Raw genomic sequence first — 18,901 nt, 5'->3', positions numbered from 1 at the left:
TACCCCATTACATGGTGTTAGGCGTCGTTCTCATGAGAAAGAGTTTATTAATTGACAAGATTAGCCTTCAAATTATCTATTGACATTTTCATTTCAGGTCATTATCATAATTATTATATTCTGTGTTTGATCTCGTATAATTATGTCCTCTATTCTCTCAACGTACAGGGTAAATATGATAATTGTTATTATTGTTATATTGAGATGAGTAGCTCTAGTTCTAGTGACTCTGAACAATCACCTAGTGAATTCGAGGTTTCATTATTACGTTTACCTATTGATTTAAAAGTAAAATCTCTGGATAAATCAGAATTATTAGAGCTAGGTAAACAGTTAGGTATTCACATCCCTCAATCTGTTAATATTGAATACTTCAGATTCGCTGTTGACTTGGCAAAAAAAAGTTTGTATTTATGTGGACCACGATTCAGGAGCTAGAGATGCTCTAAGTCGATTACTTAAGTTAGGGTCCCTGTCTCAACGCGATCGTATTATCTTCCCTATGTTAGCCGATTACGAGCGAATAGTAGGCAAGCTAGGCAGAAATCAAGAACACATCTACGACACAGTAGCTCCCGATAACTTAGCAAATATCCTAATTCCAGAAAATAATATGGCAGGGAATGATAAAAGACCCTTTGCGAAACCCGAAAGCTATGGGGGTACAAAGAGTGAAGACTTCAACGAGTGGTTGAAAACCTTCAATAGGGCAGCAAAAATAAATAAGTGGGATGAGGATGATAAAATCTTGTATTTACCCCTCTACCTCAAGAAAACAGCATTGGCAATTTTCGACATATTTTCGGATAAAAATGAAAACGCGACATTTCTTGATGCAGTAGGCCACTTAAAAAGTAAACTTGTAGACCCTGTTCATGAAGAGACAACCAGACAAAAACTCGAAAACAGAAACAAATTACCAACAGAAACATACACAGAATACACAGCAGATATAATAAAACTTTGTCACATTCTTGAGCCTCAAATGTCAGAGAAAAGAATAGTAGGACATGTTTTGAGAGGCTTAGACGTAGGAGCATTGCAACATGTTGCTTTCATGGACAATGCATCAGTTGAAGATTTAGAGAAAAATCTCGCCAAATATGAAAGATCTCGCTTCCTTCTAGACAAAAAGTTAGGAATGCATAATGCTTCAATCGAACAGCCTGTCCAAAAAATAAATGTAGTAGATACTTTAGAGAAGAAATTGAACGATCTGAGTATTGTGGTGAAAAATTTGAGTAGAAATGTAGGTCAATCACAAAATCCCAATCCTAATAGACAGTTTGGAAATAGGAGCGGAAACTTTTCCCCACACGAAACAAATCAGAACAACTTCCAAAGACAACCTTATTCAAACAATAAAAATTACAATGATCGCGACAGAAACACACAATCACATAATCCTAATCCTAATAGACAGTTTGGAAATAGGAGCGAATTGAAACTTCTCGTACCCCGATCTCTTATCAATAAAATCCTTGAAACATTCCATGATGATTCCTTAACAGGTGGACATACCGGCATTTATAAAACCCATGAGAAAATATCATCGAAATATTATTGGGAAAATATGTATGAAAACATTGCGAATTATGTAAGATCATGTAAAAATTGCCAAGAGAGAAAAACCCCTACTTCGAAGCCTCAAGGTTTCTTATCACCCATCAAGTGTGATAGTAAGCCTTTCTCAAGTATCATGATGGACTACATCGGTCCGTTAGAGAGCTCAATGGGCTATTCATACATTCTAACGATTGTTGACTTAACGACCCGATATATTTTAGCTGAACCTTGTAAACACGCCGACGCAAATAATACCACTAAATGCTTATGGAAATTAATATACCGATTTGGCGTTCCAAAAGAAGTTCGATCCGATAGAGGTACACATTTTGTAAATAAAAAAGTCGATGACCTTATGGTTGAGCTTGGAATCAAACACATATTAGGATCATCAAGTCACCACCAAAGTCAAGGTCTGGCCGAAAGAGCCAACCGGACAATTCAAGAGATGCAGCTTACGTAGCCGATAATAGGAAATTGTGGGTACAAATGCTGCCGAAAGTTTTATTCGCATACAATACTTCGAAACAATGCTCTTTGAAATATACACCTTTTTTCTTATTGCACGGTTTTGAAGCCACTACTCCTTTAGATTTGAAAATCTTTCCCGAAAATGACGACGTCACTTATCATTTAGACGCGAGATTAGCAAATCTTAAAGAAGTGCGAGAACAGATACCATCAATCTTATCAGATGCACAAGAAAAACAGAAATACTATTACGATAGGAATAGAACAGATTGCATTTTTCAACCAGGAGATTTAGTTATGGTCCACGATCCTGATGTAAGACAAGGACAGTCTAGGAAATTAGTCAAAAAATATTCAGGCCCATATGAAGTAGTAAAGAAAGTAACAGATGAAGTCTATGAGATATTTTTTCCGCTACGAGGTACTTATAAAAATGTAGCTTTTCATGTAGATAAATTGAAAAAATATTTCATACGAGATCCCATCAATTAAGTGTTTATTGTTCTATTGTCTAACTGTATTCTTTATTCCAGCACTTTTCTTTATGCTAGCAATTATACCTCGCTCATCCTAAATCTTTGCCTTTCATTAATTTAAAAGACAATTGATGAGAAGAAATCGAGATGAAACATTCATGTAATTTATTTATTTTCCAAATCATTGAAAAACAATATCATGCTTACAACTGAATTTTTAGAGAATTTTGTTTGCGAGATCAGTATTGACTTGTGAAGCGATCAAATCCATTTTCTCACGACTAAATATCGAGATGATTCTCAAATCACAATAGTATGCAGTTTTCAATCAATCAATTAATTGATTGGATTTCTACTTCGATGAAACAATGAAATATAATTGAGCTCTGATAGACAATTTTACTAGACATTCTAACGATGATTCATTATTAAAAGATGTGAATTGTTCTCACGTTTTTGTTTATGAATGAATGCTATTTGAAAATCATCAAATACGATTTATGCTTGAATATTATTTTCTTGACTCGTATGTAATAAAATGTTTCTCTTTTTCAGAAACGGATGATTCTTGATATAATAATTTATTTATTTATAAGATTATTTATGTGAAAACGTATATTTTAATAACAATATTATCTGTATTGATGTTAATGAAATAATCAATTCCAGTAGGTGATTACGATTGGAATATAAGAAATAGCTATTAATTTGACCATTTACATAATCTATTTGTAGGGTTTTTGGGGATTTTACTAGTAATTATTGTTTATAAAATTGATATCTTATACGAACTGTTCATTGATAGATTAATATAGAGTACTAACGGTTATAATATTTTTAAAATGAATACCATAATACTTTGTTCCTTAGCATTTGTAGAAATATGTTGTACGGTATTGTCTCAAGAAATTTCTCTTTTTCACGGAGCTCTATTTAAAGAAATTCACAATGTAGTATTTTACGAGTCCACAGTTCCAATAACATTCAGTATTCCTAGGTCAAATCCTTTATTTGTTATGAGGAACCTTCTGAGTACTCCTTCAAAAATTGACTCATGTCCTTTCCCTTCCTCATCGGAGTGTGCAGTATTTGATCAGATTCATCGAACGGAGCTGCAACTTCTACAACTACAAGACGGCATTTACATTGGCAGCGATGACGACAACACTCCAGCTGAGAGCGAAAATCGACTACCACGCCGCGAACGCTCTATCGATACGATCGGGGCGGTCCTAAACTGGTGTTGCGGAGTAGCTACCGACGAAGAATTGGGCGCATACGTGAAAACCGAAACCGACATCACTTCTCATCTCAGTAATCTTCAAGACTTCGTTCACGCTGAACATGTCGAATTGATAGACAACACACGCAAGATGAACGGCATGGCAGAGAACGTGAAGAAAGTATTGAACAACATGAAGCATGACCTTATTCTTTGGCAAGAATCATTCACCCAACAGAATAAGTTTCAGAAAGGGAATACTACAACCGATGTACTGAAAACACAACTGAGGACTACTATTTTCATGTATATGATGACTCTATCTAACAACTACAATGAAATCGACATGAGATGCTACAATCAACAACTTTCTCATCACGTCATTTCAAAAGAAGACCTAAACAATCGACTTCAAGAACTCGAAAAGAAAATAAACAAGAGAAACTTCACCATATCAACAAAAGACAACGATAAAATTCGAAACTTGAAACTAACATCCTGCAGAAAATCCGACAACGAACTATTGGTTACCCTCAAAATACCAATAAAGAAGAAAAATTCAACTATTTCATTATTCCACCTGCAATCTATCCCGCTTCATTGGAATGGTCATACCTGCCGTTTGACCTCCCAACATCACCTGATACTTAGAGAAGAAAATAAACTGCAAATCCTGTCAGATGACGAAGAAGACGATTGCCAGTTCAAGCAGAAAGGCCTCTGCTTGATTCCGAGGAAAAAGATGTCGAACTCCGCCACCCAAGCCACTTGTCTCCACCTTCTAACATCAGAAGCAGACGTATCGGAGCTACGAGAAGTCTGCAAATTTGATTGTAAAGCAACTGACAATCAAACCCTAATCACTCGCCTACGAGAAGACACCTTCCTATTCCACAACACCGGCAAAAAGACGACAATTCGCTGTAAAAACTCAACAACTGAGGTCCCAAGCAACAGTCCAGGAACCCTATCACTCCACATCCCTTGCAACTGCGAACTTCAAGACGACAACGGCGACGTACTGATAAGCACTCTTTATCCTTGCGACTCCCGTTCCCATCCTTCTCCAGCTATTAATAACTTAATTCCTCACATGTGGACAAATTTATCTAAATTGAGCATCCCAATTTTTAAACATGAGACTCTGCCTCAGTACTTAAACCTTTCGGAAATCTTAAATGAAAATTGGCACTTGAATTTTTCAAAATTTGAAGAGCACAACTCATTCTCAGAAGACATTTTCCATCATGTTGAAATGCCAAATAACTTTGATTTGTTAGGGGTGAACAATAAACTGATCATTTATATTATTATTGTCTGGCAAACACTGATAACTGTTATATTCTTGTATTTATGTCTTCAAAATTATATTAAGAAGAAAGCAAATCAACTGAGAGTCCCGAAACGTACTCCAATTGTGGACTACCCACAGGAGCTTTAAGAATATATTGTGTTTTAGTAAAGTAGTATGTAATGAAATCATTAAAATAATGGGTTAGGATATAGGAAACTATGCAAATAATAATTACTTATTCACTATTATTGTATCCATTTACTCTTTTATGCTATCGATTCAAATATTTTCCCAGATTAGAAGATAAACTATTTCAATTATTATTATTATTATTCCTATTTTCAAGGTCCACAATATTATTTTGCTTACTCGAATACTATTCGGACTTGATGTTTAATTTTTGCATTATGATTCAATTTTATTACTTTCGTAGATTTTGTAGGTTTAATTTTATTCATCAATATAATTGAAATTTTTTCCATTCAATTCTTATTCAGATATGAATGTATTGAATTGTTGATTTGAAGTTGATTGATGTGTTAGGCTAAGTTTGATTTTTTATGAATTACTTCACTATAATGTAATTTATATCACTTGCATTTAGCTTATGAATTGGCACTCACATAGATTTAAGGTATTCATTGAAAGTTATGTTACATATAAATATCCAATTAGAATAATATTGTGAATAATAATAATAATTTTAGCTTGCGGTAATTTTGACTTTAATTTTTGAAATATTATTGAAATGTGTAAAAATTAACTTAGAGAGATGCCGTTTTTTCGATAACTTCGGGTCGAAGTTTAGGGGGACCCGGGGATGTAATAGAACTACATAATTTTTATTATTTGTCATGAATTTTCACAATGAATAGATAATTTGTTGACGACGGTGAAAATTCATGACAAGTAAAATTATGGAAAAATGAGAGGCTCTAGTCAGTCGGTTACGAGGACGGGACCTGGAGCTATCTACAGCAGATAATCGGGCCCGGCTCTACCCTTCTTTTCCGAAACACCATTTTCCTGGTTCAGTGAGTTCAGTGAGCTAATATTATCAATTTTATTATTATATATTATTCATCTTTTTTTATTGAAGGCAAATCCTGTAATTATTCTATCGTTTGTTTAAAAAGTTTTCTCAATATTATTTTTATTTAAGTTTCCAGTTTCATTTTGAGTTACAATTTGATTAAATCGATTACTTAGTTCTCCAAAATATAACTGTTTTGTTTATTATTTTAAAATATAGTTCCTTTCTCATGAGTTATAGAGTTAGATCAATTTAACCTCTCGCAAGCCAAGCGATTCCCCTATTATAAATTGTTACCATAATGTCTAGGGTTGTTCTCACAACCTTATAATACCATCACAATACCATACATAATATAACCCCAATATATTCATATTTTAAATACCCCATTACAATAGAAAGTATGAAAATCACATCATATCTTGATAATGTTTTATCATTCGTTAGATTTTGAGATAAAATTTAAATTCGACGTACCCTTTTTCAACCCTCTATTATTTTTCATAACATGGTTCGACTCCATTTTTCGTACTTGAATATTACATTATGAGTTGGATGATGTTTTGAGAAATAGAATAAAGTTTTAAAAAGGGTACTTTAATTTTAATTCTATGTAAATACGAGTAGCCCTTACGAAGAATATGAACTTCAATATACTAAAATATATATTTTGAGTTCAACTCAAAAACGAATATAGCAGCTTAAACTCTGGTGGAGACTTGACGCTGAATTTCTGCAATGTTCTTAAAATGACAGCTCAGTTGATAAGTTTCAGTTTGTAATATAAATTCAATATGATAATTATTTGAAAGGAGTATAACTAACTCTATTGAATGCAATCAATACAAGTGGAACAGAATAACGTGGTACGAGTAATTAAAATTAGGATTGTAATCCGAAGTTTAATCCTACTTGGATTCGCACGAGATTAAACCCGAAAATTCCATTTTCACATTACGTTTTCTCATCTATAAACTTTCTCAGATACTCTCACTCACTTTTATCCAGTTCCTATTCATTTGGATGATAAACTGAATCTATCATCAACATTTCAGCTCAATTCAATAAATTTTTACTAGATGTTTTTTTCTTATAGCACTAGCAGATTAGGTAAAGGATAAAATATTTTCCACAGGAAAATATAGTCAACTTTTCGTATCAAATTTTATTATTGATGGACATTATCGACCAAGGAATTAGCGTGATATCTACATACTTAGGTAGGATAAATGACATGCTGGTATGAGTGACCTGTTGGTAGAGAGGCCGTTTCAGCTATCTCCGGTAACTGACTTAAGTGACTGTAAATTCTTCTGGTGATTTAAAACACATCTAAGACTGCAATTTCACTCATTTCTCATAATCTAGGCACAAGTCTAGGATCATTTGAGCATTATCCTTGTAACAAATAAAACGTGGAAAACTGATTCAGCCTGATTTTTCGTAGGCCTATTCTCTCCAATGATGTCAAATTCAATAGCGTCGGCATCAGTGGCGCACTCAGAAAATAATCACTCAAAAAAAGGGGCTGACTGGGGGTCCCTGGGCCAACCAATGGAGAACTTTCTTAAAATTCCTTAGAAACACCAGTATTTTAAGGCATTTTGAGATTATCTAAGCTCTTTGAATTCAAGTTTTGAATGGGAACTATAGGAGTCTCTGCATCATCTCTCAAATCATCGTAAGTCATCACTCATGTGGAAATTGTTTGGATATCATGATTGTGATGTTATCCAATCACATGATAACTGTTTGATTTATAATAAGTTGTTTACTTAGTTTAGTATTATTTGTTATCTACGTGAATAAAGAAGGTTCCATCAAATGATTAAGATAAATTAAACAGACATCATCGATGGAACTGATATAAGTAATTGCTAGTATTGAAACGATCAATATTTTGATGTAACGGGTTATTCACGAGGGGCGCAACCTAAAATCAAATGGGAAAATTTATTGCCCTACATGTGAATGTACATTATATTTTTTGATAGTTGTAGTTGATGACCCCCCCAAATTATCGTGATAACCTTCTAAGCGAATCTTGTCAGGTGACTGCAACAAAAGATTGTTCGTAACTTCCGCTGTAAACTTTGTGGCAGGGGAGTTAGCTTCTTATCATCTTGCACAATACCAGTTGTAGACAAATTGTTGAAAACCCACATTATAATCGACTAAGTGTTTGTTCAGAAAATCGAACAAAATTTTAAAAAGTGAAGTAAATATTACCTACTTTCTGGACTAGTATATATCATGAAATTTGGGGGATAAAACTGAACATGTTGGTCCTACCTCAATCATTAAAAAAAATTGTTTAGGGGCACTCTCATTTCACCTTCAATACATTGTCTTTTGCCAACACAGAAGTTTGGGGACCTAAAAGAGCCTATAGAGAGGTCCACGTTATAATGGCAGCATTTGATTAACATTGGTGTTGCTATCCTTGTCTAGGCCTATCATTTGACAAAGCAGATAGCGCTATTCTTTCGTAGCAACGCAACGTTGTCAGGTCGTTTTTGAGAATGTAGAAATATAATTAAATAACAAAATTCAATCTCAATTATGAAAATTTATCATTGAATCATTAAAAAATATATTTCCTTAGCGAATAAAAAATAATTTACTATTTTTAACAAGAATGAACAGTTAATATTACATGTGAGATATAACAGAATAAGTTGTCTTTTAGGTTAGTCAAGTAAATGTCTTTTAGGTTTGGTTAGTCAAGTTGTCTTTATAGTCCAGTCAAATGGTTGTTTTTCAGGAAACAGCCCGGAAAGATTTTTTCTCGACGCTTCTATATGTATTTTGGGTCGCTGAACTCGAATCTGAAATTTTCTGACACGCCAGAGGGCGGCTTCACCCCCAAAACCCTCAAAATACTCCAAAATTTCGGACTTTTTTCAATTTTCCCATTTAATCATAACTGAAAGTTGATGAAAAAATCCTCTTATAAGGAATCCAGTTCATAATGAACTGTTCTTTCACGTGATGTGTGGTTTTTTATCTATACTAGAAAAATATCCAAGTTGTATAGGGTATAAGTGGAAGGTTTGCATTATTTTGAAAACCCCTTAAAAAATACCCCGTTTTTGGAAAATTCGTAGCTCCGGAACCAAAAAATGGTAGAATCCTGAGCGACCACTCAATCTATTGGAAATTTTATTCTCTTTAATTTTTGTCGAGAAAGATTTTTCTTGAGAAACTCAAGGTTTACGAGATAAAATCGGAAAATTGAAAAAAGTCCGAAATTTTGGAGGTTTTTGGGGGTTTTGGGGGTTAAGCCGCCCTCTGGCGTGTCAGAAAATTTCAGATTCGAGTTCAGCGTCCCGAAATACATTATAGAACCGTCAAGAAAAACTCTTTCAGAGCTGTTTCCTGAAAAACGACCACTTGTCTGGACTATTAAGGTATATTAATGAGGACTATTATGGCAAAGTAGACGCTAGGCAACGCTGTTCTCCTATATTTCTTCAATGCCATTATAACGTGGGCCTCTCTATACCTATGTATTACTACTATCTTCTTGAACTCTGGCTGCGTCCGTTGTGAAACACCCGTTAGTATAAAACTACCCAATATGTTGATTATATTATAGACATGATATTATTAAGAACTCTTCAAGAATACATTAATTCATTCTCCCAATTAGTAATGAGTGGTGACCAATCTTTATAGATTCTATTAGATTGATCATAAGTTATCATACACATGATGAACATATGTGTTTGTCAAGTTCCGTTCAATCTAATAGAATCTATAAAGATTTAGTTATCAACATTTTGTTAATAACTTTGTTCAACCTAGCAACTGGAGTGCCGAGCGTTTGTTATTTTCCAAATCGATAGGTAATTCTAAACCATAGAATAAACAATCTCAGGTATGGGTTTAGGTATTCTCTGCCTAAACGTTCAAATTGATCACAAAACATTGTACATAGAAATGAGTAGCTTCCCGTAAATAAGATTTGGACTCCGCTCATTGGATGAAGAGAATAATATAATATTATAATCATCGTTGTATATCAGAGATTGCATTCTAATAAGTTGAGGATGGTTTCTAAACAAGATTTGTGTTCTGTCACTTCATTAGGTAGATGCTGAAGAACTTAGAATACATTATTTATTGAGCAAAAACTTGATTGGGCACTGCTGCTTCAATCGGAGCCATTCTTGAGGGTATAGATGATTTTTATTAAATCTCAATGTTTCATGAAACAGAATTTTATGACGGGAGTTGCTTTAATCAATTGATCCGATTCTATCAATACTACTTGTGTTTGACAGATTTCGGAAAGTGCTTCAACAATTTCGATGAAATTTGGATTATTCAGTATGATATATATTATGAAGGATCTTTTTAAAACTTCAGAAGTGTCCGTTGCAGAATCTGTGTGTAAAGAATAAGGAAATTCAGTCAAAATCTACTTGGAAAGACGAAAGGGTTGTTTATTAAAACGTCCAAATAGCTTTTGTTACTTTCCCAAATGTAGAAAAATCTTTCTACTTTCTTCCATCTTTTATAGAAGTAAGGCGCTTTTCCCCTGAATCAATTATCCCCAAAAATTGATTGTTTCACCAAAGAAAATAGTCGGTGAAAATAATGAAGAATATGCATGACAGTTTGTTGATTTAAGGAAAAGAAAAAGCTTTTTTCAAGCAGCATACCCTACCATGTGGGCAGTTATTGTTGTTTGCATGTTTTGTTTTTGTTGTGTGTCATGGACGTTTGGATTATACTTTTAGTAATCAACGAGACGGTTTCTCATAATAATATTGTCATTACTGCTTCAAATTGCAATTCTTCTGGATGAGTTTAATAATTTTCAAAGTTTAGTAAACAATATTTTAGTTGATCAAAATTATTAGAGGTCATTTTTATATAGAGCATCCTAGATTTCTGTGTCACTTTTTGGGCTCATGGGGAGAAGGATTGTAACCTGAAAACCCCCCTTCGCTTGAAAATTTACAAAAACTTCTCAATTGTAACTTTTATTAGCATATTGATTATAATTATTAAAAGTATTATACGATTTATCCCAAAAGTAGATCTAATAAAATTTCTTTCCCAGGCAAAGCATAATTAGTGAAAGAAAGACTTGCTTTCACATTCTCACACATACAAAGCTTTGTTTAGAGATCTTTTCTTCACTCCTCTCCTATCAAGTGTTTACAAGTCACGCGCTTAGGGCGTTCAATTGGTATTGATCTATAGCTTTTCTTCAAGTGAGATCATTTCGTCCTCTTGTGTCACGTGGGAACCTGAGCTCTGATTGGCTGAGACATCACGAGTGGGGAGAATCCTCCATACAAAAGTACTCAGGCGCAGCAATTCCGAAATCATTCTTTGATCGTCCTCCATACTGACCAGATCATATCGCTAGTGACCCTCCGTATCTTATTACAGTATTGTCTAGAGAACGTGTATAGTATCAGACTTTTCAGTGTTCATATTAGCTCCAACAACCACCGAACCAGCCGAGGAAAACTGGAAATCGGAAATCCTTGGAGAGGAGTGGAGAGAGTCTTTCACAACTAGGAATCACTCACCGCAGCAAGAGAAGCGGAAGCAGGTAAATAAAAATAATTCTATCACTATTTATGAAAATGTTTTCAATCTCTATTGAATCTTGCCATTAAAGTGAATTTTATTCTTGGTAATTCCAAAATTAAATTCAAGATTTAAGTTGATAGAACTCTATCTATTTTTTCTTAAACAGCTTCTACTCTCAATTAGTCAGTATAGTAATTAATATTGATCAATCTCTATTTAATCTTCCATCCCATGTGAATTTCATTCTTGATAATTCCAAAATTCAATTAAAGATTTACGTTGATTGAGCTCTATCTAGTTTTTCTTAAACAGCTTTTACTCTCAATAAGTCAGTATAATAATTAATATGTATTGATCAATCTCTATTGAATCCTGCCATTCAATGAGAATTTAATTTCTGTTAATTCCAAAATTCAATTCAAGATTTATGTTGATTGAGCTCTATCTAGTTTTCTTAAACAGCTTTCACTCTCAATGAGTCAGTATAGTAATTAATATGTATTTAAAATAATGCCCTTTATAATTTCATGATCATGACAATCAAATCAATTGCAGTCAAATTTGAATAAAATCAATGAATCACTTGAATCTTCTTTTAAATATCAAGTTTTTAGATTTACAATTTTTGAAAAATAGAGTGTTTGTTTTTCGGATGGAATGTGATTGTGCTTGTAATTTTGCATATTTTAGTAGTGGTATTTGTTCATATAGAACAATCATTGATAATATTTTCTATTGTTTATCGATCAATCAGTTTCACAATGTCACATCAGTTTATAAACTCTGCGAAATCAGAGTGAAGTTCATCTTAAAGTACTATTCCTTAGCGACGACTCTACGTATCTACGTTGCTATTACTTGCTATAGATTCTATATCGATGAACATAAGACCATACAGTAAGACTACAGCCTTTATAGCACAGTCAATAAAGACATTCATACGAGAAAAATGGGGGAAGCTGAGTTTTTATATCGAAAAACTTATTCTATATCGGAAGACTACAGCCTTTATAGCCCAGTCAATAGAGACATTTATGCGCAAAATATTAGGAGGAAGCTGAATTTTTGCAGAGTGTTAGTATACTGTGCATAGTACATAGCCTGGAATCGAAGAGTCCCCATCGTTACACCACTTGCTCCTCCCCCCCCTTCCCACCACACAGGACGTCCCGAAGTTCGGAACTGCAATGGTTTCGTAAAACTAGTATATCTCAGCTACAAATCAAGATATCGACCTGACTTTGATCTGATTCTTTTCAGGAAGAATAGATCCTCAATTGTCAATGTCATGTAACATTCCACCGTATATCCATTATCATAGTTAGGTTATCCTTATGGGTTGATAGCTCTATGGGTTTCTTATATTCCACAAATCTGAATCTTCAAGATATATGAAGTATACCACTCAATAATCATGTAACAACATAATTCCTTCCACTTGTCATTACAATATAGATCAACTGCGATTCTTATCCTCAAACTTTTTCGAATAAATTACTTTTTATCATGGTTATTTTGTGAGAATACATTCCTGAGCACTGTTTTCCAATAGAGAATATTTAGGAAAAATTAATACGTACAACAATGCACACATAATAAATCCTCGTTCAAGATATACAACTTTGACTCAATGTATACAATTTTTGTAATAATGGGAAATAATCCTACCCTTCAAAAATCAAATAAAATATGAATAAACTGTATGTTGGAGATGTCACATGATTACAAACACTGTGAGATTGATGTAGAGCGTATGTAGGAAATCAACAAATAATCAAGAAATTAATTAGTTCTCTCTACATAATAAATTGTTGTAAGAAATAATTACTGTATCGTTATCTCTCACAGCTTCTCACTCACTCGATTTTAGTTCAAAATCGTATAAATGGACCAGTCAAATGGTCGTTTATCAGGAAACAGCCCCGAAAGAATTTTTCTCGACGGTTCATTATGTATTTTGGGGCGCTAAATTCGAATCTGAAATTTTCTGACACGCCAGAGGGCGGCTTAACCCCCAAAACCCCCAAAAATTCCCAAAATTTCGGACTTCTTTTTCAATATTCCCATTTTATCTCGTACACCTTGAGTTTCTCAAGAAAAATCATTCCTGATAAAATTGAAGAAAATAAAATTTCCGAAAAATTGAGTGGTTGCGCAGGATTCTACCATTCCTGGTTCCGGAGCTACGAATTTTCAAAAAAGGGGTATTTTTCAAGGGGTTTTCAAAATTATGCAAACCTACCACTTCTACCCTATAAAACTTGAATATTTTTCTGGTATGGATAAAAAATCACACATAACGTGGAGAAACAATTCATTATGAACAGGATTCCCTAGGAATTTTCGAATTAAGTAGTGGTGGGAGAGGGAAAACACCCAAGAATAGAGAATCATGTCCTACAGCCAAAATACCAATTTTTCATTAATATCTTTTCAAGGCCTTCCTAACAAAAAATAACCATATTCCAGCTGAAATCATCAGAAGAGGCTTATTTTATTTTCTATGAGAATCACCCGTTAGATACACTTAATTCCATCATTTCCTGGTGGGGTGTACGTCATAAGGATACGCCAAGGATCAAAACTTTAAACACTTATAACTTTTGACAGAATGGTCAGATCTCCTCGTACTACAGCTAATTCTTCTCAGCTCGTCAAAGTGGTTCAAAATCATGTACCATAACTAAAATTTGATGAAAAAATAAAAAATTCCTCATCTAGTGTATTTTAGCCCCTATTCAAATACACAGAAAAATGACCTATTTCTATATTCAAAACAGTGTATCTCAGTGACCCGAACTGATAAAAAATGAAACTTGGTCTTGATTTAAAGAACAGAAGCTCCTCTTTTATGTGAGGTGAATTAATTTTGTAAAAATATAATCGTGAGGTAAGATACGTTTGATTCAAAAAACCAAGACATTTACGACATTTTCCTCATTTTCACAGTCACAACAGTTTCTCGATAATAAATAGTTATACAAGATGGGTTTAAGGCACCGTAGCTCATAGAGCATGTGATTTTATTTCATTTGAGACCAGTCGCAAGTTTCTATCATGATTGTATCTTACTCGTTTGAGAGACTCTTGAATAACAGTAAAATCGCAGAAAAAATGAGGAAATGAAAATTATCATTTTTTCAATTAGCTGTAACTTTTGAACAGTATTGGAATTAGAAAAACGATTCATGGGAGCGGAAGAAGGAGAAAATTCTCAACAACCTTGACTACTTTTCGATTCTTTATCTAAAGTGTTCCACAAGATACGTAACTTTGAATATGCGAAAAATTATTGATACGTTAATCATTTTCACAGTCTCGCATATTCAAAGTTGCGTATCTTGTGAAACACTTCAGATGAAAAATCGATATGTAGTCAAGGTTGTTGAGAATTTTCTCCTTCTTCCGCTCCCATGAATCGTTTTTCTAATTCCAATACTGTTCAAAAGTTACAGCTAATTGAAAAAATGATAATTTTCATTTCCTCATTTTTTCTGCGATTTTACTGTTATTCAAGAGTCTCTCAAACGAGTAAGATACAATCATGATAGAAACTTGCGACTGGTCTCAAATGAAATAAAATCACATGCTCTATGAGCTACGGTGCCTTAAACCCATCTTGTATAACTATTTATTATCGAGAAACTGTTGTGACTGTGAAAATGAGGAAAATGTCGTAAATTTCTTGGTTTTTTGAATCAAACGTATCTTACCTCACGATTATATTTTTACAAAATTAATTCACCTCACATAAAAGAGGAGCTTCTGTTCTTCAAATCAAGACCAAGTTTCATTTTTATCAGTTCGGGTCACTGAGATACACTGTTTTGAATATAGAAATAGGTCATTTTTCTGTGTATTTGAATAGGGGCTAAAATTTTGAACCGCCTTGACGAGCTTAGAAGAATGAGCTGTAGTACGAGGAGATCTGACCATTCTGTCAAAAGTTATAAGTGTTTAAAGATTTGATCCTTGACATATCCTTATGAAGTACACGCCACCCGGAAATAATGGAATTAAGTGTATCTAACGGGTGATTCTCATATAAAAGAAAATAACCATCTTCTGATTATTTCAGCCGAAATATGGCTATTTTTTGTTAGGAAGGCCTTGAAAAGGTATTAATGAAAAATTGGTATTTTGGCTGTAGGACACGATTCTCTATTTTTAGGTGTATTCCCCCTCCCACCACAATTAAATTCGAAAATTCTTAAGGAATTCTGTTCATAATGAATTGTTTTTTCACGTTATGTGTGGTTTTACATCTAAAAATATTCAAGTTTTATAAGGAGTGGCCGTAGCCGAGTGGATCAGATGCTGGCTTTGTGATTCAGAGGCCCGGGTTCAAATCCCGGCCCGGGCAAGATATTTATCTCGGGCCACTCCCGTGTTTCGGATGGACACGTTAAGCCGTCGGTCCCGGCTGCCTAAAAAGTAGTCGTTAGGTCATGTCAGAGGCCCTGAAATTAATCAGTTGCGACCTGAAAACTCTGACACCAGACCTGAACCAGCCAGGTCACTCGATATTATTATTATTATATCAAGTTTTATAGGGTAGAAGTGGTAGGTTTGCATAATTTTGAAAACCCCTTGAAAAATACCCTTTTTTTGAAAATTCGTAGCTCCGGAACCAAAAATGGTGGAATTCTGCGCAATCACTTAATTTATTGGAAATTTTATTCTATTTAATTTGGTTGGGAATGATTTCCTTTGAGAAACTCAAGGTGTACGAGATAAAATGGGAAAATAGAAAAAAAGTCCGAAATTTTGGGGGGTTTTCGGGGTCAAGCCGCCCTCTTGCGTGTCAGCAAATTTCAGATTCGAATTCAGCGACCCAAAATACATTTGTACCGTCGAGAAAAATTTCTTTTGGGGCTGTTTCCTGAAAAACGACCATTTGACTGGACTAAAATGTAGTGACGTACGACTCTACGATTCTCGCCGCTCTACGGCTGTATTACTAGCCCAGTCAATGAAGACAAAAAAACGGGGGTTTGCGAATCAAATTAGAGGAAAGATGTTTTTGCAGGGTGTTAGTATGCATAGTTCATAGCCTGGAATCAAACAGTTCTCATTGTTACATCATTTGTTTCCTTGCCCCCCAAGACCGCCCCGAAGTTTGGAACTATAATGGTTTCGTAAAACAAGTATATCTTCAAAATCAAGATTCGATCTGACTCCTATGTTATTCTTTCTAGAAAAAGTATCTGGATCTAAAATTAATGTAATGTAACAACATTCCATAGTATATCCATTTTCAGGAAGTTATTCCCATACAAATACAAAACCAGAAAATCAGGAAATTCTCACTCCATAATTTTATATTTTGTCTAATAGAAATTTGTGCTTGCATTTTGTGAGAAAAATGTTTCGTATTAACGTTATAGCTCGTTTCAAAACCTTTACAATGATGTACTATGAGTCGAACTTCTTCGATGTACTGTAATCGTAAATGTCCTGTTAATCTGTACAATGCAAGTTTTTTCGCGCTAGATGCATATTTCAGTAATTCTACCTCCAACAGGTGTTTATGGGAAAACTTTTATCAGGAGTGTTTTTTTTGTTCTCAATGCAATCCACATCGGAAGCCCTCGATGATACAGAAATGGATTTGGTTTCAAATTGTAGACCAAAAGTTCTCCTTACACTTGCATTAAATTGAATTTAATAGTTTTAAAATTATTTGAGTGAGTTTAAAGAAGCCGAAGATTTCAAGAAATTTATCCTCCCTCTAGAGTTCTAGCCATTCCTCAATTAAACAGTGGTCGAAGACAAATTTTAATTGTTTAGATTTGTAGGGAATTTTATCCTCTAAACCCTTCAATCTCAAATTTGTCTTTATTCACTCCGTTCGATTGAAAAATTGCTAGAACTCTAGAGAGAGAATACATTTCTTGAAATCTTCGGCTTCTTTAAAGTTACCCAAATAATTCCAAAACTATTTATTTCTAATTCAATTCAATGCTCGTGGAAGGAGATTTCCTGCTCCACAATTTGAAACCAAATTCAATTCTCTATCATTAAGGGCTTCCGATGTGGATTGCATTGAGAACAAAAAAAGCACTCCTGATAAAAGTTTCCCCAAAAACACCTGTTGTAGAGAATATTACTCAAATGTGCATCTAGCGCGAAAAAACTTACATTTTGCAGATTAACAGGACATTTACGATTATAGGACATCGAAGAAGTTCGACTTATAATACAAGCTGCATAGGAGCTATAACTTCAAAACGGAACATTTTTTTGAAAAAACGAAAGCACAAACTCTTATTAGACAAAATATAGAACTATGAGGTGAAAGTTTCTCGATTTTCTGTCTTTGTATTTGTATGGGAATAATTTCCTGAACAATGAATATACGATGGAATGTTATTACATGACATTAATTGTAGATATATTCTTTCTGAAAAGGATGGATCAAAGTCAGATCGATATCTTGATTTGGAATCGAGATATACTTGTTATAAGAAACCATTGCAGTTCCGAGCTTCGGGTTGGTTCCAAGGGGGGGGGGGTGGTTAACAAGCGATGTAATGATTGGGACTCCACTCTTTGGTTCCAGGCTATGTATACTAACACCCTGCAAAAATGCAAAAATCCATCTTTCCCCTGAATTGTAGCGCAAAGCCCTGTTCTATATCTTCATTGACTGGGCTAGTAATCTAGCCGTAGAGCGACTAGAATCGTTGAGTCTAAGGTAGTATCGCTACCTTATCACTTTTACCTTTACTTGAACGAAATTGTACAAAAATCAGGTGAGTGAGAAGCTGGGAGAGATATAGATACAGTCACTATTCGGTCTATTCCTTTTAGTAATTTATTATCTAAATCAACAGTTACATTTGTTCAACAGTCACAGTCACTATTCCTTTCAAAAATTTATTATCTAAATCAAACCAATTAATTTCTTGATTATTTGTTTATTCCCTACATACTCTCTACATGAATCTCACAGAAATCGGGTTACCACTTCAACATAGAGTTTATCCAGAATAAATTTTATTTTTGAAGGGTAGGATTATTTCCCATTATTACAATTCTATACATTGAATCGAAACTTTATATCTTGAATGAGGATTTATTATGTGTTCATTGTTGTACGTATTAATTTTTCCTGAATATTTTTCTATTGGAAAACAGTGCTCAGAAATATATTCTCACAAAATAACAATGATAAAGGGTAAATAAAGAAATAATGGTAAAGGAAATTGTATGAGATGTTGTTTTGCTCACGTTTTATTTATGCTCTTCAATATAGGTACCGTAGTAGACCAGCTCCTTTTCCT

At 34.0% G+C, this 18,901-nt stretch overlaps 1 protein-coding gene across 1 annotated transcript; it reads left to right on the top strand.

Moving 5' to 3' along the window:
* On the top strand, positions 1-5,355 carry LOC120354841. The gene is made up of 2 exons (XM_039442758.1): positions 1-1,156; positions 4,406-5,355. Exons 1-2 carry the CDS (start codon positions 503-505, stop codon positions 5,174-5,176), a joined length of 1,425 nt encoding a protein of 474 aa, XP_039298692.1. The 5' UTR covers positions 1-502; the 3' UTR covers positions 5,177-5,355.
* Positions 5,356-18,901: the final 13,546 nt, after the last annotated feature.

Source organism: Nilaparvata lugens, chromosome X, assembly GCF_014356525.2.
Source record: "Nilaparvata lugens isolate BPH chromosome X, ASM1435652v1, whole genome shotgun sequence".
In the NCBI taxonomy this organism is placed as follows: domain Eukaryota; kingdom Metazoa; phylum Arthropoda; class Insecta; order Hemiptera; family Delphacidae; genus Nilaparvata; species Nilaparvata lugens.
The sequence above is the reverse complement of the archived record's forward strand: the minus strand, read 5'-3'. Positions and strand labels throughout refer to the sequence as shown.

Excerpts from the sequence above, each read along its gene's own strand:
- LOC120354841 (XM_039442758.1), top strand. The coding sequence starts at position 503 with ATGTTAGCCGATTACGAGCGAATAGTAGGCAAGCTAGGCAGAAATCAA. Across the intron at positions 1,157-4,405 it reads TAGGAATGCATAATGCTTCA|ATCCTGTCAGATGACGAAGA; the intron begins ATCGAACAGCCT and ends AATAAACTGCAA.